This window comes from Sebastes fasciatus, chromosome 16, assembly GCF_043250625.1.
Source record: "Sebastes fasciatus isolate fSebFas1 chromosome 16, fSebFas1.pri, whole genome shotgun sequence".
In the NCBI taxonomy this organism is placed as follows: Eukaryota; Metazoa; Chordata; class Actinopteri; order Perciformes; family Sebastidae; genus Sebastes; species Sebastes fasciatus.
In genome coordinates, this window is record NC_133810.1 from 16,793,600 (window position 1) to 16,815,404 (window position 21,805).

General features: G+C 40.5%; 1 protein-coding gene across 1 annotated transcript in view; it reads left to right on the forward strand.

Annotated features, from left to right (window-relative positions):
* The first annotated feature begins 120 nt into the window (after window positions 1-120).
* Window positions 121-21,805, forward strand: part of fat3b (FAT atypical cadherin 3b) — an 80,669-nt gene continuing 58,984 nt past the window's right edge. Inside the window, exons 1-6 of the mRNA XM_074610039.1 lie at window positions 121-453; window positions 2,268-5,260; window positions 5,360-5,494; window positions 6,436-6,637; window positions 15,671-15,789; window positions 18,084-18,282. Of these exons, the coding sequence (XP_074466140.1) occupies window positions 2,291-5,260; window positions 5,360-5,494; window positions 6,436-6,637; window positions 15,671-15,789; window positions 18,084-18,282 (3,625 nt within the window). The 5' untranslated portion in view covers window positions 121-453; window positions 2,268-2,290. The remainder of the gene's footprint in view (window positions 454-2,267; window positions 5,261-5,359; window positions 5,495-6,435; window positions 6,638-15,670; window positions 15,790-18,083; window positions 18,283-21,805) is intronic.

The window sequence follows — 21,805 nt, forward strand, 5'->3', positions numbered from 1 at the left end:
CTCCTCCTCCTCCTCCTCCATCCATCCTGTGTGTGAGCGCACCGTGGTCCCACTCAAGCGACAAACTGATGCTGACCGCTTCCCACAACTTAAAAGCGACATGTTCTTTGATACCACATTTATCTCGGATCTTAACCTCAACCAGCAAATGACACCTAACTGTCCATTTGTGTGTCAACTATTGCAGATATAAAGCCGAAGTATAGCCCAGCTGCACTCAGGGTTATCATCAGTCAGGTGCATGAAACTGGGGCAATAGCTATTTAGTTTTACGAGGATGGCTGCAGCCGAGTAGACAAACTGCCTGTCGGGATATGATGTGCACATGATTTTTTTTTCTCCGAGCATCACCACCGACTTCTGTGCGATTGTTTCGTGCCTTTCTTTTTTTCCTGTCTGGACAGAGGATGGGGAAGGATTTACTTTCACTGATTCCAGCTGTTTCGTGTAAAGGTAGGACACGCTCTGATGTGTTGAGTGAAGTCTGTGTACAGGATGTTTAATTGAGATGGAGCTGCAGACTGTGGCTTCATAAAACTCGTGGATTTTGCACGGAGGCGAGCTCCATATCTGCATCAACATCATGGGAGACGAGAAATGCACCCCAAAATCTCCCGGGACAGTCTCCCCCCTGGTCATTTGATTCTGACAGCCTATTTGGTGCAGTTATGCATCTATATACTATGTCCTACATACATTATAAGCGTGAAAATGTCAATATAATCAGTTCAATAATACAGCCTGTATGTTTTAGTGTGTGTTAAAGTTCATAAATGCTATGGATATGGATACACCATTTAGTAATAGCCCATACAGTATAGGTCTATTTCAAATAATTTGCAATGAAAAGAGAAAAGAAAATGTTTTTAATTAGGTCACCTCATTTTGCATTTCCTTTACTTTTCTGGCAGTTACTAATGAGTTTAAACTTTGGCTGTGCTTTGGAGTTAACCTGATGATAACCAGTGGTGGAAAGTAGCAATACTACAGTATATAAATACACAAGTATAGCCTAAAATAATACAAATACAAGTAAAAGTCCTGTATTCCAAATCTTACACAAGTGAAAGAAGGTGACATAAGTATTCAGAATATAATTATAAACCAAAAGTAAATGTACAAGTATAGTGCATAATGGCCCACTTGATTATAATTAGTGATGCATTCATGTGTAAGGATCACTGATGTTGCAGCTGGTAAAGGTGGGCCTAATTTCAGCTATTTTATTTACTACCGAGTAATCCATAATAATACATCAGAATTTATTAGCTGATGTATATTTGGTAAAAGTTAATGGATACAACATTTATACACTAGCCCATACAGTATAGGCCTATTTAAAATAATGAAAAGAAAAAGAGAAAAGAAAATGTTTTTAATTAGGTCACCTCATTTTGCATTTCCTTTACTTTTCTGGCAGTTACTAATAAGTTTAAACGTTGGCTGTGCATTGGAGTTAACTTGATGATAACCAATGGTGGAAGAAGTCCTCAGATCAAAAGTAACACAGTGTAGAAATACACAAGTAAAATAATACAAATACAAGTCCTGCATTCAAAGTCTTAGCATCAGGATATACTCATAAACCAAAAGTAAAAGTACAAGTATTGTGCAAAATGGCCCACTGGATTATAATGAGTGATTCATTCATGTGTAAGCATCACTAATGTTGCATCTTAAGTGGGCCTAATTAAATAAATGGAAATACTCCAGTAAAGTACAAGTACTTCAAAATTTTACTAAAGTACAGTACTTGAGTGAATGGTAAATGTACTTAGTTACATCCCACCACTGATGATAACTCATTGAAACCAGGCTGTTTCAGAAAGTGTTTGTGCACAATGATGTTTCTCTGACTGTGGCTATATTTTGTCCTATACATTTTCTAATGTGTGTCTTTTAGGCACTCTAGTCTGCATTATAGTAACTGTGATTGTTCCTGATCCCTGTTATTTTACTTGGTGACATGATGTGTTTCACTGAGGCTGTAAGTGCGCTGTGCTTTGATGTGGTTTGTTTCAAGATATGTCAGTCTTTGCTTCTGAGCCTTTTGGGGTGCAATATACAGCGTTTGAATACAAACTGTTGGAGTATGCAACATTGAATATGCTATCATATCCCTGTAGTGATAAGCAGTACCCCTGAAATGTCTTTGTAACTTTTGTCTCACAGTTCTCTGTCACATTTTTAGCATGCATTGCAGAGTGCATGTCTTCAACAACTCACCAACTGAATCAGATCTGTTTTTCTTTGCTTTCCAAATATAGGGTGACTGGGTGATGGAATAGTGATGAAGCCTAATCGGTGGGGAAATATGCTTCCTCTACCCAGCTTCTTTCTTCTTTTTTTCCATTTTATTTGCTTCTTCCTCCTCCTCTGTTTCCCCCCAACCTGTGCCCAGTTCCTGACAGAACCGAGGGCTGGACAAGGCCTGCTGCTCTTCACCCAGCCGGCCTATAATGCCTCCATCTTCGAGAACTCTGCGGCAAGAACCTATACCAGAAGTGAGGTCAAAATGGGCATCATTCTTGGCCCACCTCGTTCTTTAGGCATAAAATATTCCATTGCGTCTGGAGACAGCGAGGGAATCTTCCAGGCTGAGGAGTTTGTAATGGGGGATTTTTGTTTCCTCCGTATACGCACAAACGGAGGCAGCGGTGCCACATTGAATCGAGAAGTACAGGACAATTATACGCTGACAATTAAGGCATCTGCCCAGAGAGGCCTAGAGGCCTTAGCCACTATTTATATCAAGGTATTGGATACCAATGATCTCCGACCTCTCTTCTCCCCCACCTCCTATTCATTCATTGTGTCTGAGAGTGCCCCACTGGGTGCCAGCATAGGACGCGTAACAGCCACGGATGCTGATGTGGGCTCCAACGGGGAGTTCTACTACTTCTTCAAGAACAGAATTGAACTCTTCGCTGTTCATCCGACCAGCGGGGTCATCACGCTGACAGGTCAGCCAAGGATGGACAGACAAGGCCGGTATGAGCTGGAGGTGCAGGTGGTCGACAGAGGGATGAAGCTTTACGGGAACAATGGTATCAGCAGCACTGCTAGGCTGGTCCTAACTGTGGAGCGGGTTAATGAGTTTGCTCCTGTTCTCGATGCAGTCGCTGTCGTTCCATTGTGGGAGGACAAGGACCCAGTCTACGTTGTAATGACTGTGGAGGACAAAGACGAGGGGGTAGCTGGGGATATAGAGTGGGTGTCCATTATGGAGGGTGACCCCCTTGAACAATTTGTAATTGATCGATCGCCTGTCGGTAATGAGTATCGTGTGAAAACATCAGAATTGTTCGACTGGGATACATTCCCCTATGGCTGCAACTTAACCTTCCAAGCCAAAGACAGGGGCATACCGCCTAAGTTTTCTAACACTCAAGTTGTTCAGTTGTTGGTTACAAAGCCAGACCTAGTGTTGGCGAATTTCGAGAAAGATGTTTATGTAGTCACACTGAGTGAAATAGCTCCCCCAGGCACTATTGTGGAGGTGGTGAAAATCTCCCCAGCCCCTCTGAGTGTCAATTACAGCTTCAGCGGCCCCTCAGATCTGACGTACTTTGATATAAACCCTTTGACTGGAGTTATTATGACCACAAGGCAGCTGACAAGGATATCACAGGATTTCATGGAGATGGAGGTAGTTGATATTATCAGTCAGCAGCGAGCAAGGGTCCAAATCACCATAGAGGATGCTAATGATAACTCTCCAGTGTTCAACAGGCCATTCTACGATGTTGCAATCAACGAGAGCTTACCTGTAGGCACCGTCGCTCTCGTGGTGTCCGCCGTGGATGCCGATAAAAGAGAGAATGGGTGTGTAACCCACACAATAAGTGGCCAACACTATCTTCCGTTTACAATAGACCAGGACTCTGGGGAGGTGAGGATCACAAGAGACCTAGACTTTGAGTCGTCAGATGATATCTATACTTTTGCAGTGCGGGCGTCTGATTGGGGTTCGCCCTACAGACGGGAGAGTGAAGTCAATGTCACCGTTCGTCTGATAAATATAAATGACAACCAGCCTCTTTTTGAGAGGGTTTCTTGCAGGGGGATGATAAGCCGTGATTTCCCCATCAGTCAGACTATCATCACCTTGTCAGCTGTGGACATGGACGAGCTGGGAATGGTGACGTACAAGATACTGTCTGGGAACGAGTTAGACTATTTTAACTTAAATCCAGACTCGGGGGCTTTGTCGTTGAAAAGATCATTAGGATCGGCTAATTTAAAAAATGGGATATTCAACCTGAAAATAGTTGCAACAGATGGCGAGATGTTCTCCGAGCCTACATTTGTGAATGTGTCTGTGGTGAGGGGTAGGATGCCACCCATGGGGTTCACCTGTAAGGAGACCAGGGTGGCCCAGCTATTGGCAGAAAATATGGTCTCAAAAGCGTCTGCTATGGCGAGACAAAGACCAGATGAGAGATATACGGACATTTTCTCTATGAACAAACATGCTCCACAGTTTGAGGCCTTGCCTACTAGCATTCTAGTGAGAGAAGACCTCGCTGCTGGTGCCAGCGTCTTTCAGGTGCGAGCACGAGATGGCGACACAGGCTTCAATGGCCGTGTTCTCTTTTCCATATCTGACGGTAACAAAGAAAACTGCTTCAATATCAACATGGAGAACGGGTTGATAACTGTGTTGCAGCCGCTTGACCGTGAGCGATTGGATCGTTACTTCCTTAATATCACCGTCTACGATCAGGGCGTTCCCCAAATGTGCAATTGGAGACTACTGACTGTGATCATTGAGGACGCAAATGACAACGACCCCCAGTTTTATCAGGAGAGCTTCTCTGCTCTTGTTGCGGAAAATTCAGCTATTGGCGTCGAGGTTATTACCTTGACTGCATTTGACAGAGACATTGGTCAAAATGGACAGCTCTCCTACGTAATGCTGACCAGTGTCCCTCATTTTGGTATCGACAGCGAAACTGGAAGTGTGTTTGTTACGAGCCACTTGGACAGAGAAAGCATCCCAATGTTCACGTTGAAGATTGAAGTGAGAGACAAGGCTGAAAGAGGCACTCGAAGGTCGTCGGTGACTACTCTTAGTGTAATAGTAGAGGACGTCAATGATTGCGCCCCGGCTTTCATCCCTAACAGCTATAGTGCTCGAGTACTGGAGGACCTCCCGCCAGGGGCCGTGATTACCTGGGTGCAGGCTCAGGACCCAGACATGGGCCCCAGCGGACAGGTCCGATACTCCTTGATTAATGACTTCAACGGCACTTTTGAGGTAGGTGATGTCACTATTTGTATCGTCTACACTGTTGCATATGCTGATCCTCTTTTTATTGACAGCTTATGATGCATGGGATTGTAATGCTTTGAACAGATCGATGCCGGGAGCGGAGTGGTGAGGATTAGGAAGGAGCTGGACTTTGAGAAACAACAGTTTTACAACCTGACATTAGTCGCCGAGGACAGAGGAGTGCCCGTCCTCATCAGTCAGACATTTGTGGAGGTGGAGGTTTGTATCAGAACAAATGCTAAATCAAAATCTGTTTCATCAATTAAGTGTTGACATTTATGGTTTTGTTGGATCATTACAAGCTTCAAATTGTTGATATGACATGCCAGTATCTACAGGTTTTCTTTAATGCTCCCCCCATTTCTAGTCTCAGGAAGAAAATACCTATATAAGAATTTAGATCGTGGTACACTAAAACTCCCCAGACCAACCCACAACAATGAAATAAAATTAGTGTTTAAAGATAAGTTGCAGGATGCCCCGCAATTCAATCCAGTTCAATTGAAGAGACCATATAGGGTACACTAACAAAGTCAGGGTTTGACATTAACCATGGCCCGATGGCCTGTGGCCACAACAGTTACTCTGTGGCCACCAAATATCCTGTCTTTTATCAGGGCTCTCTTGAGATTGAGACTGCATGTCTCAATGAGAATACCTGTTTGGCGCAACAGCTAACAAGATCCTTACAGAAGAACCAAACACACAAAAGGCGGACTATGAAAAAACGAAACGGCAACAAAAATATAGGAGGGAATGGAAGCAGGAGTTTACGTTTTCTGTTATGGTCTTTTCATTTAGTAAAGTGTCACAGTTAAGGAAGGCTGTGTGAAGCTGAGTTAAATTGCCTTTTCTGTATTGTTTTTATATACGTTTACATTTGGGCCACCAAATGTGCACTTTGGCCACCAAATTTAGGGGCTTGGTGGCTCGTTGGGGCAGTGCTTAAAAATATTAGCGTCTCTTCCTGAAAGTAAACAATTTATTTACCAAAAATTACTTGTTAGGAAATCATGAATAGGGGTTAGCCGTAATGTAATTGAAGGCAATATTGGTGTATTGATCTAGTGCTATATTGTACATGCATACTGTATGATACAACACATATCTTCACTCAATTTGTCAGTCAATATTAAAGTGAACCATTAAATTTTTTTCAGGTGGTGGATGTCAATGAGAATCTGTATGCACCCTACTTCTCCGACTTTGCTGTGAGAGGCTCAGTGAAGGAGAACTCTCGTGCGGGCACAAGCGTCCTGACAGTCAGCGCTAAGGACGATGACAAGGGGCGAGATGGCGCGTTGAGGTACTCTGTCAAAGGAGGCAGCGGACTGGGCACTTTCACCATTGACGAAGACACAGGTGCGACACAAGATCAATTCTGAAGCCCATTTATGTAAAGTGGAAATCCAATAACTTACAGGGCCATGCGTGGAATATCTACACCCTAATGTGTTGCTAATCATTGCGTATTATGGGGGAATCTTACTATTTCTGTGCCATTGCTGATGAATGTGTCATTGTGGTTTGCTGTGCATGTGTGTATTTGAGGGAGAGAGGTGAGGAGAGTGTGAGGTACAGTCAAAGTCAGGGTGTTGATGGGGCCTCACGTGGGAGCTGTGCACTGGGAGATCATTACTGTAATGAGGGCAGCATGGCAGCTACACTGGCTGCTGGGCCTCAGGCCGCTCTGTACAACTGATCCAGCGCTGTGTGGATAACATTGATCAAGGCTGTCCTGCGCGGCACCACCATCCTTTTCCAAGAGCACTGAAATCACTGTGACTTATTAAAGGAGGTCTGACCCTAAAAAAAGGAAGGCATGCAGTTGTCTCTGAACTTTCCCGCAGTGTCAAACCGCAGCTGAAATCATGTTGATCCAAACAAGAGGCTGTGACTCACTCACCCAGGGATAAAATGAATCAAATATCCAGTATGAAAATAGGACAGTTCATATTAGTTCACATTGGCGCATGTACAGAATGAGAGGCCAACTCTCCCTCTCTCTCTCTCTCTCTCTCTCTCTCTCTCTTTTTTTTCCTCTCTCTTTCTCTCTCAATTCAATTCAAACAAGCTTTATTGGCATGGATGTTCAAGTTACATTATTGCCAAAGCTAAATGACACATTATTGAATGATTATGTTTTACATAAGAAAACTAAATAGATAATCACAAGATAACAAATGCACTTTAAACACACACTCTTTCACAGATGTAATCAATCAGAAACATTTACAGAGCTTGTAGCACCTCTTAATGTAACAGTCAGCATATTTTGCAGTTAATGTTGCACATTGATTTTTCTCCCCACATAAATATGTCAGTTTGAGGATCAGGGAGATGGATAAAGTCAGGATGTGTGTTTTTTTTATTTTCTCTCTCTCTCTTTCTTAGTCGACTAACACTCATACGATTTTGTCGACTAATCGATTAGTTGATGTAACCGACAGATATGTAAAACTATGTGTCTCCACAAAGAATTACACAAAAGCAGCACTTTAAATCTGGTGTTTACCAGAGGTGTGCTCATAAGTTTCTTGGAAATAAGTCATTCAGCACGAAAAAAGCATTAAAAAACGACTAAACGACGAGAGAATTCTTAGTCGACTAAGACCAAACCGACCGATTAGTCGACTAATCAACTAAGAGGGGGCAGCCCTAGACATTAAAGCTTCAGTAGTCAGAATGTTTTTGGCATCATTGAGCAAAAAATTCACAATAACCTTTTCAGCATATTGTAATGCTGTCGGGCCACAAACTTTCTTATTTTACAGCCAAACGGCACACTACAAGATGTTTCTGAAAACATTTTACACGAGAAATAGGCATTACAGTAACAGAATATTGATTCATATTTGATCAGCGCTGCCTAGTTTGACTGTTAGATCTGAGTTTACGCATGATTGACAGCTGCTCAGAGATGGCAGGCTCCAGCTCGGCTCTGATTGGTTGTTTTCCTCCGGTCTGTGAAATCTTGCAGATGCCATTAGGAGCACCGGAGGACACCAGAGGAACATGATTTTTGTCAGATTACCTGTCTTATGCACTACTTCAATCATATTTGATCCACCTCTACCTAGTTCTGCTTTAAAGAATGCAACTTAAATGTCACCCTTGACACTGAACATTATTAGAAGAACTTCGTTTGAAAATGGAAAGGGTAGTTTTTAGGATATATTTTATTAAAGTAATCTTAGAAAGTCCAATGGATATTGCTAACATATGTGCGGACCTTGCAGGGTACCTCAATGAAGTTAAATTTCACCAAATTCAAAAGGTGCTCATGCAATATGAGAACATGAACAGCCGGATACAATTTTGGCATTTGCTACATTTCCATCCGAGAAATAGGACTCATGGATGCATATTTGATATTTCCATGGGAACCAAAGTAGGCGTAAGTGAGAACTCCTGCTTTCCCATCAAGGCTTATTGTTGCCGTCTCTGTCTCTATCCACGGTGCTGAAGCTTTGAACCTATCTGTAATCTTTCTCTCCGTCTCTCTCCGTGGTGTTGAAACATTCAAATGCCAAGCTCCGAAATCAGTCCCTCATTCACTCATTCTCCAGGGTACTCCGTAGTGAGTAGTGCCTCATCATAGTTACCCCTGACGCCAAGTCTTACCACTGACAGGTCCTGTATTGCGTATGAGCATGCAACTTGTGGGAATTTCGAAGGCTTAAAGTGGAAGTCACTATTTTACTGTTTAAAAGAAACTAGTCTCTAGTATGACACCGCTCTGCCTGCAGTCTCTACTTTAATGTAGCAATGTAATTGAATCAACTCTTCATAATACTTCATAAGTTATTTAAAATGTTCCCCCACTCATACCCACTAATTTAAATGCCACATATCTAATCCAGTTTCACTCCTTTGTATTAGTTAGTTACTAGAGAATATGTTTTAAAATTTATGAACTGCGTTTCCGGTAATACATTTTTGTTGCATTTGATACCACTCATATTTTCATTTTGCTTTGTAAAACGTATTTTCTTACAGTCAACATTACTAGTCTTAATATTTGAAAAAATCATTTTGTTTGCATGAATACATGTTTAATAAAACCTTAAATTCTACCAATTAATAGCAGCAGAATAATAAGACATAGTCACAGTAGAAACAGGTGATAATATGTTCTTATTAACCAATGCTTTCTAACTCATAGGTGGGGAATTGAGACTACCTAGTGAAAAACTATGTAGATCCCCAAAAATTAAGTAAAAAAACTATGTACATTGGACTAGTTAAAGGAACAGTATGTAACATATCAGGGGATCTATTATCAGAAATGGAATATAGTATTCATAACTATGTTTTCATTAGCGTATAATCACCTGAAACTAAGAACCGTTATGTTTTCATTAGCTTAGAATGAGTCCTTCATATCTACATAGGGAGCAGGTCCTCTTCACGGAGTCCACCATGTTGCTCCGCCATGTTTCTACAGTAGCCCAGAACGGACAAACCCATCACTGGCTCTGGAGAGAGCTTTTTGCATTTTTAATTTACCTGAAGGCCACCTTAGTTCTCCGATATGCTTGTGAAACTGCGGTAACGTGAGCTGCTGAGTGCAAAACAGCCGCTGTCTGACTTCCATTTCCCCTAAAGTAGTGTTATTATGGTAAGGATGGCCTCTGAGCGAGGTGAACGCTGTTACCACGGTTTTGCGCTCAGCAGCTCACTTTACCAAAGTCTTGGAAAGGGAGGAGTGAGCGGAGGGGCACTCAGTTGGTTGCAATCTGCAACCACACCACTAGATGTCGCCAAAACCTACACACTGTTCCTTTAATATTTTTTAAATTACGACTTGTGAAAAGTGTAAAATTAGTATCTAAACCCAAATTTGTCACTAGTAGTTATATAATTACAACAATATCATATAGTACAGCAACTTCTAAAATCAATTTTCACCAGTAATTGCTGGCTAAAAAGAAATAAGTGGTTAATTATAGCCAGTAGAGTTTATTTTTGGCTCTTATTTTTTGGGAACAAATGACAGCAATCCTCTTTTGGCCTCTTCCTTCACCTCTTGTCACACTGGTCCCTACTGTACATGACTTGCACTGGAGGTCTGTATTGAACTTTAACTAGGCTAATTAGTATTGACTGTATTGGAGAGAGAAACAGATGGACACATGGAGAGAATGTCCCTCACTCTCTATCTCTCACTATGTATACATAATTACGTATGTATAGTGTACACACTGTACTCATAGACTAGTATTACAGTACACAGATCCCTACAGTGTTCTGTCATAGTACTTGGAGCTGTTATTTACTTTAGTATTAAAACCCCAGTGAGGCGCATCACAGCCAGTGAGAAAGTTTGAGTGCAGATTTTCCAGGGGAAATCAGAGTGCTTGTTAGAGCAGAAAGTGGAGGGAGAAGGGGAGTGGAAGTGAAGCGAAGAGAGGAAGGAAGAGGATGCAGGGGGAGTCTGGAGTACATAAAAAGTGTCAGAAAAAAAATACTGCTTTCTTCCTCCCAGGCCTTTTTATATATTTATTTTTCTCTTTCTGGAAGTTTGTTTTTTAAGTTGCAGCTTTTGTTATTTTCTTCCCCTCTAATATCAAAAGTCTCTGACCCTTTTTGGTATCAGATGAGAAGAGACAGTAAGCGCATGCCAAGCCTTCCGTCATCAAGTGTTTCATTTTTATCGCGTAGAAGTCAGCGTTGTCAGGCGCGGACAGAGTGGCACCGCTCTGTCCTCCCACCACGCATTTAGCTGCCATGTTGAGTGGCTCAGCTCTGACTGCTTGTCAATCTGCGGCTCTTAGCGCTAAAACTGAGTGAAGAGACAGACAGTGAGAGCGAGTGAAAGGGACAGAGAGAATTAGATATAGTGTGATAAATCCATTTTGTTGAGCCTGTGTGACGTTTTGCATCCCCTCCCTCCTATAGTAAATTGGCTCTACGATGCATCTTGTGCAGCCCGTGACACCCCCATTATCTGTCTTATTTTATTTGACCGTTTATGATTTTCCCACGTTTGATATTTAGATGCTTAAGATGACTCACTCCTATATGGGTGGAAAGCTATCTATCAGAAAAAGAAGTAGGATCTTCTCTGGCTTAAATACTTAGCACTCCTGTACTTTGAACAAAAAAATTGGTATTCTTGTCATTGGATAGGGGGAAAGCAAGCTTTGCGATTTCTCATTGGGCAGCTGTCAGAAGCCACCGCTCCTCTATTAGTGTGTTTGCAAGCGCCAGGATTTGTCACAGTCAGGATAAAGCAGTCCTTCAGTTATGGGCAAACACACTTTTAAAAAGTAATTTATCTTGCATTTGTTAAAAATTAACAGGCGGTACTTTTTGACGTCTTCTTTTCTGCCACACACAGAGCTATTTAGTTGTGCCTCAGAGAAATACACACAGTATTTTCTCATCAATCTTGGCATTGATTATTTGATAGTGGCATTAATTAGATTGTGGGAGTCAAAAGTTGAATAAACATAACAAATGGATGTAAACCCCAGAATACTGTGAACTTCTAGATTAGAAAACATGCCACGACCCCTCAATGTTTTTTTTCACTCTTTGAAGTGTGTTACTTGGTAAAAATGGAAGCTGTCAAGTCAGATTTATATTGAAATCACTGAATAGCGCCTGTCGGTCTAAAAGTTCAAAGAGCTTTTGAAACAGCCAGCTCTGTTTTGCTCACCCCTTCTCTCCGTCGAGTTATCTGACAGAGATGAGATGTGGTTTGAAAAGGACATGGTCAAGGACGACAGAGCAAGGATGTGTTTCAGCAAACACTTTTACTATGCGTTGTGCATGCTCCGGGGGCTGCTGCTTAGTCATAATCCGACATATACACACACACTTTCTGGTAAGAAGGTAACACCTTCGCCATGCGGCTGAGGAGGCTGCAACAAACGCAAAAAAAGGCCACACAGTCACACGTCTAGTCGCTGATTTGTATGCTTGTGTGACTGTAACCTGGGCATGTAGAGTTGGTGGATGAGTGGAAGGCCAAGTCAGGGGACAGCAGACATCTACTGTGGGAGAATAGTAATGTCAGATTTTAATAATCTATTCAGACAGGATCACTGACATGGAACTTGTGCTCAAGTTCTCTCGCTAGAGGATTTTCTCTGAACAACATATCTTTTATGATTGTAGTTCTCAACCTTTTTTCATGTCAAGGACCCCTAAATTGATAGACATTAGGTCACGGACCTACATTTGATAAGAGTTCGCTTCAGGGACTTCCATCTGAAAAGATTTTCGTTATGATTAAGACCAGAGTTCTATAGTTGTCAACTACAGTTGATCACTTCTTCTCCCTTCTAGGCTCACTTCTAGTGCTGCAGAAATGAGCTCACATTTTAGCAATTCCTGTTCCCTCATCTGAAAGTCAATGTTCTTTAGAATGGGTTTTTAGTTAGATGCCTGAAATAAGGTCTGTGGTTAAGACAAGCTTAAAGTGGCAGTAGGTAGTATATTTTTGGCATCAATGGGCAAAAAAATCCATGATAACCTTTCAGCATATTGTAATTCAAGTGTTCTGAGAGAAAAACAGACTTCTGCTCTGTTTTCAGGCTTTAGAAAATCTAGCCTGTGACGGGAGACTTTGACCAATCACAGATAATTTCATTGAGAGAGAGAGCGTTCCTATTGGCTGTGCTCCGGTCATGTGACCGGAACTTGGCGTTCCTTCACCAGATTTCACAATGGCGGCGACGTCACAAACTTTCTCATTTTACAGCTAAACAGTAAACTCGAAGATGATTCTGAAAACATTTGAGGCGAGAAATAGGCATTAACGTTACATAATATTGATTCATATTTGATCAGCGCTGCCTAGTTTGACCGTTTGGTCGGAGTTCACGAGTGAGTGACAGCCGGCTCTCATAGACAGCAGATGGACAGCAGACATACTGCTTGTTTTCCTCCAGTCTGTGAAATCTTGCAGATGCCGTTAGGAGCACCAGAGGACACAGAGGCACATGATTTTTTTTCAGGTTACCTGTTTCATGTACTACGTCACGATATAGCGACCGTTTTATACGAATAACTTTTTTTAATCATATTTGCTCCAATCTCGCCTACTTCAGCTTTAAGAGAATTTAACGTATTGTTCTACGATATAAAATACGTCAGTAAATATCCCACTCAAGAATTTTTAGAAGCCTTTATGTATCTTAAAAAAGGCGGTTGCTAACAAGTGGCTAAATGAGACTACTACACGTCATCACGCCGACTTGTTCGCCTTTACAGCAACGTTGTTTGTACTTGCGCTCATGCAACCGTGGTGTAGTTTGTTTATTGCCTAATGTTAGCTTCAAAATTCATTCACACTTCAAAAATCAAGAAAGTGGTGTTGATTTGTGCAGATTATTTTACGGAATAAAACGTGTAAGTATCATAAACGTTTTTTTGCCACAGAGCTTATTTTCTGCAATAATCCAAAAGCCAATGGAAAAATCTTAATAGCTTTTTGTCGAGGGAACCAAATAAATTTGCAGAACTTCTTCCCTCTTTTATTTAACATATGCCACATGAGGCAGCCTGAAATTTTGTATTGTTCTGATAACTGTAGCCTATTTATAACATTGAGTCTAATATGAAAGACTAGCGTACATTCTGTTTGTTTTACTGATGAGAGGAAAACAATTATAGCCTTTTAACTTCTAGGCCTAAATGCATCTATTTGGTCGCATTTATACATGCATGAAACAATCTTTTTTTTAACAGTATTTTTATATAAGAAAAAGACCATTTTTGACAGATATTTAACATAGGGCATTTTCACTTTCTCCCTCTCCCCCACTCCCCCCATTACCTAGACAAAATAACATATAACATATCTACACAGGGAATGATGGTTCAAAATTGAGTATTAAGAAAAAAAAAATACAGTATATATATTGTAAATAACAAAAGAAATTAAAATAAACAATAATAAAAATAATAAATAAAAAAGCCAGCAAACACAAAATTAATAAAATAAAACATACATACAGATGAATTAATTTAACATTTCACACAGGAAAAGATACCTACAGTATACATTCTTCTTCTTGCATAAAACAATCTTTTGATTTATCAAACGTATATCTCTTCAAAATGGCTGGTTTACCTCTTCAAGATAATATAAGGTCATGTGGAAATGGCAGTAAAAATGGTCAGGAACGTTTACGCACAAATTTGCTCTTCTCACAATTTACAGATAAAGCCTGTTGTGAATTGGGTCGCGATGGTTTGTCATTTTTAAAAAGTAGGTCCCCGGAAAAAAAAGATTGGGAAACACTGGTTTAGAGGATACATTTTTAACTGGATGTTCAAGGTTAGGCACTGAATCAAGCAAGAGTGCCACTGAGCATGGTTATCTCAAGGGTGTGGAGTCTGGGCTGGACCGTCTTCACTCTCTCTGCCTCCCTGGAGTCGTAGACCTTCATGATTTATATTGGTAAAATTCAAGGAATCCCCGATTTGGTCTTCTCTTTGCACTACTTGGCTTTTGATAGAAATGTGTTGTCTATCTAGCTCTCACTTGTCAAGTGGACCAGGGTAAAAATACTCTAACTACCCTTATATTAACACACTGTAAGTCTTTGCATGCAAGAGCACTAACATCCAGCCTTCAATGATAATAGTGAAGTAGCAGCGTTGAGGTTTAGGTAAGCATAAAAGTGCCAAAGTAAACACACACTCTGTCACATGTCCAGCCTCAGCTCTGCCTCGCATCTTGTCGGGGTTAATTGCTTGTGAACTGAAGCACAGACTCTGCAAGCACTGACAAACGCATGCTGCACGTCTTCCTGAGTTTATTTAAGTTAGTCAAATTAATAGACTCATGCTGGCTTATGAAAGTTTGTGTGCACCGAGCAGAAACGTGTGCTATTTTTTCGAGTGTTTACATGGAAAATCCTGCATGACTGATTTTACAAAAGCGCCCGTGTGTCATCTATTGTGAACGCTCTCTTTGTCCCTCAAGAGGTCACCAAGCTGTCAGCCGCTCGTCTTCCTTAAGGCCACTAAACACACGCCAGTCAATGTGCGTGAGTGTCTGGATGTCTGCGTGTGTTTGTCTGTATTGGTGTAGGGCAGTTCAGGGTACGTTTAGCACTAAGCAAATTGCAGCTGGGAGCAGTTTGGTCAGCTGTGATTAGCTTTAGAGAAGCTGAAACATTGAAGGTGACTACAGCGGCGCCGCTAATGCCTGTGAATGTCACTGAAGCCGGGACACAAAGTTTGCTCTAAATTTGTGTCTTTGTCTCCGGAAAAAGTTGGTACTCAAAGACTTTCCCCATGAGATATTTTAGGGATGTATTCTGCGGATGACACCCACACTGTCCCTTCACACACACACATGTACACACACCTAATAGATATGCATTCTCAAGCCAGCTGCAAGAACTGCATTAATCTTTTTCTCTGCTTCAACAGGGGTGATTTACACTGCTGGTATCCTGGACTGTGAGACCAAAGACTCCTACTGGCTCTCAGTCTATGCCACAGACAGAGGGGTTACACCGCTGTCAGCGTCTATTGAAGTCTTCATTCAGGTACCCACACTCTGCTGCCAATATTCACATTGTGCTATGAATGCATAAGAGGCTTTATACAGAGGAAATGACCTTTGTTTGTTTTTTTCACTGAGAGATAAGCATAAAGATGAAGTGCCCAAACTAGAACTTCAGCATCAGTGGAACCTTAATTGATCCCAAAAATACAACAACTTCATGCTTTAGATATTTAGATATTTTTTTAACTCTGTAAATTATAGGCAGGACATTTGTCCCAAATTAAAATAATAATTGACCTTTGTACACCTGTTCGTACAGCAGCTTCTCATCCATCACACTCATAATGCGAAGCACATACCAAATTTAACCCCTAACCCAGTTGTGGCAGCAATTTTTGTGTTGATACCATTTGTTTCACAGATTTGGTACTAAATTTAAAACATTTTTCCGACTCCAGAATTGATAAAAAATGATCCAAAATGTATACAGCATGCAAAAAACTGCATGGACAAAGTGTTTCAGACAGAGGGTGAAAAGAGGTGCTGCAGCACAGCCGGTATGAGAAAAGTAAAGCATTTTTTTTAACATTAAAGAATGTAAACATGTTCTAGTAGAAACCCAAAATACAAGTATGCACCTGAAAATGAGCATAATAGGTCTTCTTAAATGTCACCCTTTTTTTTACACCATATCCAGCCACCCAAATGATTCCGTTTTATGTCCTCTTGGCTTTGACTCTATACCAGGGGTCTGCAACCTGCGGCTCCGGAGCCACATGCGGCTCTCTGGCCCCTGTCCAGTGGCTCCCTGTGGATTTTTAAAAATGGAAATGAATAACTGTTTTTTTTTTACATTTTCATTTTTATTTATCATTGTTGTAGGTCTATGGTACGACAGTACAATGGAGTGTTAGGGCCACATTGAGGGAAAAAAATAAATCTGAGATTTCAAGAATAAAGTCATAATATTACGAGAATAAAGTCATAGGTTTACGAGAATAAAGTCGTAGTATTATGAGAATAAAGTCATAATATTATAAAGTAGTAATTTTACGTGTGATTTTCTTTTTTTTCTCCTAATATTATGACTTTATTCTGGAAATCTCAGATGTTTTTTCCCTCAATGTGGCCCTAATACACCGTAGTACATTTGCTCTTTGGCCCTCACTCCATTAGATTTATATACTATGTACTTAAACTATAAACTGTGTTACCTTCATCGCAATGCTCAAATGTTTTGCGGCTCCAGACAGATTTCTTTTTTTTTTTTTTGCCTAAAATGGCTCTTTTGATAGTAAAGGTTGCTGACCCCTGCTCTATACCATATTTGGTTATACGTCCGGCAGTCCTGATGTTATGCAATTTTCAAACATATACCTTCTGACAACGTTCTACCCCAAAATCATGACATTGTATGAAAGAGTGCTGCGAACAAATTAGCTCCTTTGTCTGTCTTTGTCGTTGGTAAAGTCTTACAACCTGCAAACATGTAACTGCAGGCTGGTTTTTATGCTTTTACTGCATATTCTGGTGGAGTTTGGTCTCCAGAGTAACAGTATGAAGCTAAACAACAATCAGTGTGCTTGCCTCTTAAAATGCTAATGGTGCTCAGTGCAGTGGATAACTATAGCAATGCTCAGTCTGTGAGCAAGAGATACCCACCGGAGGGAAGTCTCTGCTTCAGCTTCTATTTCATTTGGCACTACTGTAAGTAATCCACTGTCTAAACACTCAAATGCACACACAACTGCTCCAACACTGCTCACCCTTTGGGGAGGAGATCAGCGGTGTATAAAAAAACAAACTGTGTTTTTTTTGGCTTCTGGATATTCAGGTGCGGCGGTGTGATCGGGCGCTTCACTCGCGGCCTCTTCATCACAGACAAAACTAGGGAGATTAATCATGCACAGGTGCTCCTCATTCAGCGGCTGAACCATCTTGGCTCTCGGTGCCTCGCAGCAAACACTCAATCAACGCTCTGTTTGCCATAAATATTCTAGATCTATGCCGCAAGAAGGGGAAATTAATTTGCAGTGCATTTAAAGGGTGACATCCGTGACATTTTCTGGTAAATGAATTTCCATTTTGTGATTGATAACGGATCAAGTCCAGACCAAGTCCATGCTGCATTTCACGAGCTGTTGATTAGCAAAGATAACAAATGCAATATTACCATACAGGCGGATTTACTGTAGAGGGTTATGTTTTATTAACACATCTTTGGCCAGTTCAGGTCCAACTCAGATAAAGAAGACAGTTAAAGTAAAAACAATCTCCACTTTCTCTCTCTCTCTCTCTTTGTCTTCTTTATCCTCTCCCCTCTTTGTCTCTCAGGTAGAAGATGTGAACGATAACGCTCCCCTCACCTCAGATCCTATCTACCATCCTGTTGTCATGGAGAACTCTCCAAAGGATGTGCCAGTAATCCGCATCCAGGCGCAGGACCCTGACCTCACCGCCACTCCCAGTCGTCTGAGTTACCGCATCACCGCTGGCAACCCGCAGAATTTCTTCTCCATCAACCCCAAAACAGGTGATTTTTAAATAATTAAAATATCTTAGTGACATAATTGACAGCATAATGTGGTAGACTTTATATGGCACAATTAGTGATATATCCTTAAAAATAACAAATAATTATACCCATCTTTTGTGTTTGTATGTTTACGTGCCTCTGAAATGACTGAAATGACTTCTTTCATCATGCACCTCCTACTCACAAGTTCATCCGATAAAAGGCTTTGGTTCCCACACAACAAATTAAAAAGACTTTTGTGCCCACACAGTCAAAACATCTAGGACACTGATGAGCCGCCCGCCCAGACAATCTCCACTACGCTCTTTACTGAATATTGCTTCCAGAAGCTCTTTGCAATGTACTCGAGGAAATTAGTGTATCTCGTTTTTTTTTTTATTAAGCCAGTGTGTGGGTGAATATCTTCTAGTCATAAAGGAGTTTATAGTCAAAGCAATTTCCTTTCCTATTTGTTCTCTGAAGGAGTGCCAAATCGTATATTTCTATGCATTGTGTGGTCTACTGTTTAGCAACTTGAATAAAAACAGCCTTTTCTCAGGAAGATGTAAAAAGTCTAAAGGGAAAGGCCAACGTTGGCAAAAGGTTTCAGGAGTATTATCTTGGGTTTGGAGTTTCTTTTTTTTTTTTAAACATACTGCCAACCACAATAATGGGTTCACCATGAGCCCTCTATCATCGGATCTTAAAGAGTCTGAGCTTGTGAGATGATACTCAGACAGCCCATGGTTATAGAATACTCTTTTGAGGCTGTGGGAAAATACTGCATGAGAAATTAAAGTCTGTGTAAAAAGCTACATTTTGCACCCTGTTCCTGTTCTGACCACTTTTACTTTAATGTGCACATGCAAACATACCCGTCTGTTTCTGTGAATGTTGCCTAATTGGGTGGTAAAACCTGCCTTCTGATTTGCATAATATTCAATAAGTAGATCTATTTTCATCTCGTTGGAGTGGGCTGTAAAGATGGGATCAGAAATTGTAAGTGTATTTTTAAGTACTCCCCCAATTTAGCATCACACTGCTATAACATTGTCAGACTCAAGATGGAGAGTTTAAAGGTCCCATATTGTAAAAGTGAGATTTTTATGTATTTTTTATTATAAAGCAGGTTTAAGTGCTATGTAAATACTGCATATAAATACTCAATCCATGGAGAAATACATAGAGCCCGGAACTCAGAAACTGAGCCTTTGAAACAAGCTGTCAGGATTTCGGTACATTTGTGATGTCACAAATCTACAATATTTCGACCATTTCACAGTTTTAAACGTAAACTTTCTACTTGCGTCCCAGTTTATTGGTCTCATCTAGAAGGCAACCCGCAAATTGAGAAATCTGATCGGAGATCTGCAAAAACTCTCGCTGCCCGACGACCTATCCCAACCTTAACTATTCAAGATCAATGCCTAACCATAACCATCTCGCGAAAGGTTCCAAACTCGCTGGTTACCTTCTAGACACGACCCAGTTTATTTCCGGTTGCAGTGTATATGAATGACATCAGCTGACAGGAAGTAAACATGGACCCAAGCTGTTGCCTAGCGACGCAATTCCGCTGAAATGCACTAAAACTGAGTGTTTCTGACAGAGGGTAAAAACAGGCATATTATGTGGAAAATAAAGTTGTTTTTTTAACATTACAGCATGTAAACATGTTCTAGTAGAAACATAAAATACAAATATGAACCTGAAAATGAGTATAATATGGGACCACATGTACAGTAATACTCCCCAAAACCTATAAGCAGACTTTGATGTGTAAAAAAGGCGCAGTTACAGTACCCTTTAAATTTCATACACAACATTGGAACTTTGCGTTTTAATTTTACACACAGTTTCCTGATTTTAATTAGCACTCAGATATTCACAAAAGTGAATAGAATGTTTGTGTAACCTTACTGTTGAGATACTATGTGCACATATTTTATTTGTACATTCTCAAAATGTCGAATCTTTTCTACACATCTGGGAATTTTATGTGCTTACAACCTTTTTTTTTTTGACATTCACACACTTGAACTCCTCATACGTTTGAACAGGCTCACAAAAGATGATTTACAACTGCAGCCTGTGAACTGAATATCAAAACATTATGCCTGAACATCATTTCAAAACTCAGGATCTTTTAGACCCTGTGTGTAAAAGACAGGAACCCCGTCGGGGCCTGTATTGATCCCATATTTCTCACAGTCTTTGTGCACTATAAAAAGAATATTTTTTAAGTAATTCAGATGTATTAACATATCTATACAGAGTAACAACATTGTTAGAGCAAATATATTCGGACATGTTTCAGGCTTGGCTGGCAAGTTTGAAGTCTTGGGAGGTCCCCACGCATTCTCAGTACAAGCTTTGCTTGAAGCCGCCATTAAAGAATTATTGAAGAGGTGAAATGTTTTATTCAAATCTCGAGAAAAAAATCTGTAATTGTGAAGTCTTTGCTGTCTCTGACCTAGATTAAGTTACGTGTGTTTCAGTAAACAGCAAAAGGCACATTTCAGCTGTTACAGGGACCTGTATTCTGATTCAAAGAAATGATGATGAAGAGATGATGGCCTATATGAAACTTGTCAGTTTTCAAAAGTTATAGTAGGAGGAATTCCCTCATGGTGTGCTGTTGCATGTTTGCTCTGTTTTCAAATCAAAGTGGGTATTTCCATTTAACTTCCTCTATTCCTTAATGAGTATGCTAGGGCTGTCAATCGATTAAAATATTTCATCGCGAATAATCGCATGATTGTCCATAGTTAATTGTGATTAATTGCAAATTAATTGCAAATTTTTTATCTGTTCAAAATGTACCTTAAAGCGTCAGTAGGCAGTATACTTTTGGCATCATTGGGCAAAACTTCCATAATAACCTTTAAGCATATTGTAATTCAAGTATTCTGAGAGATAACTAGACTTCTGCACCTCATCATGGCTCTGTTTTCAGGCTTGAGAAAATCTAGCCCGTGACGGTAGACTTTGACCAATCACAGGTCATTTTATTGAGAGAGCGTTTCTATTGGCTGTGCTCCGGTCATGTGACGGGAACTTGCCGTTCCTTCAACAGATTTCGCAATGGCAGAGGTCAAGGGACCCCTCTGAAAATTGCCATGCCAGTTTTTCCTCGCCAAAATTTAGCGCAAGTTTGGAGAGTTATTTAACCTCCTTCACGACAAACTAGTATGCCACGGTTGGTACTAATGGACTCCTTAGGTTTTCAAATTTTATATGATGCCAGTGTCTTCACTCTAGCTTTAAAACTGAGCCCACTACAACCTAAAAATCGCAATTTGAATTAATGCGTTAAAGTGATTAGTGCCGTTAAATTAATTTGCATTAATGTGCTATTGTCGTGTTAACGTTGACAGCCCTAATCTTTACATATTCAGATATTTTACTTTAAAGGGGACATATCATGCTCATTTTCAGGTTCATACTTGTATTTTGGGTTTATACTAGGACATGTTTTGTTGCTTTAATGTTAAAAAAACACATACTTTTTCTCATATAGTCAATCTGAATATACCTGTAT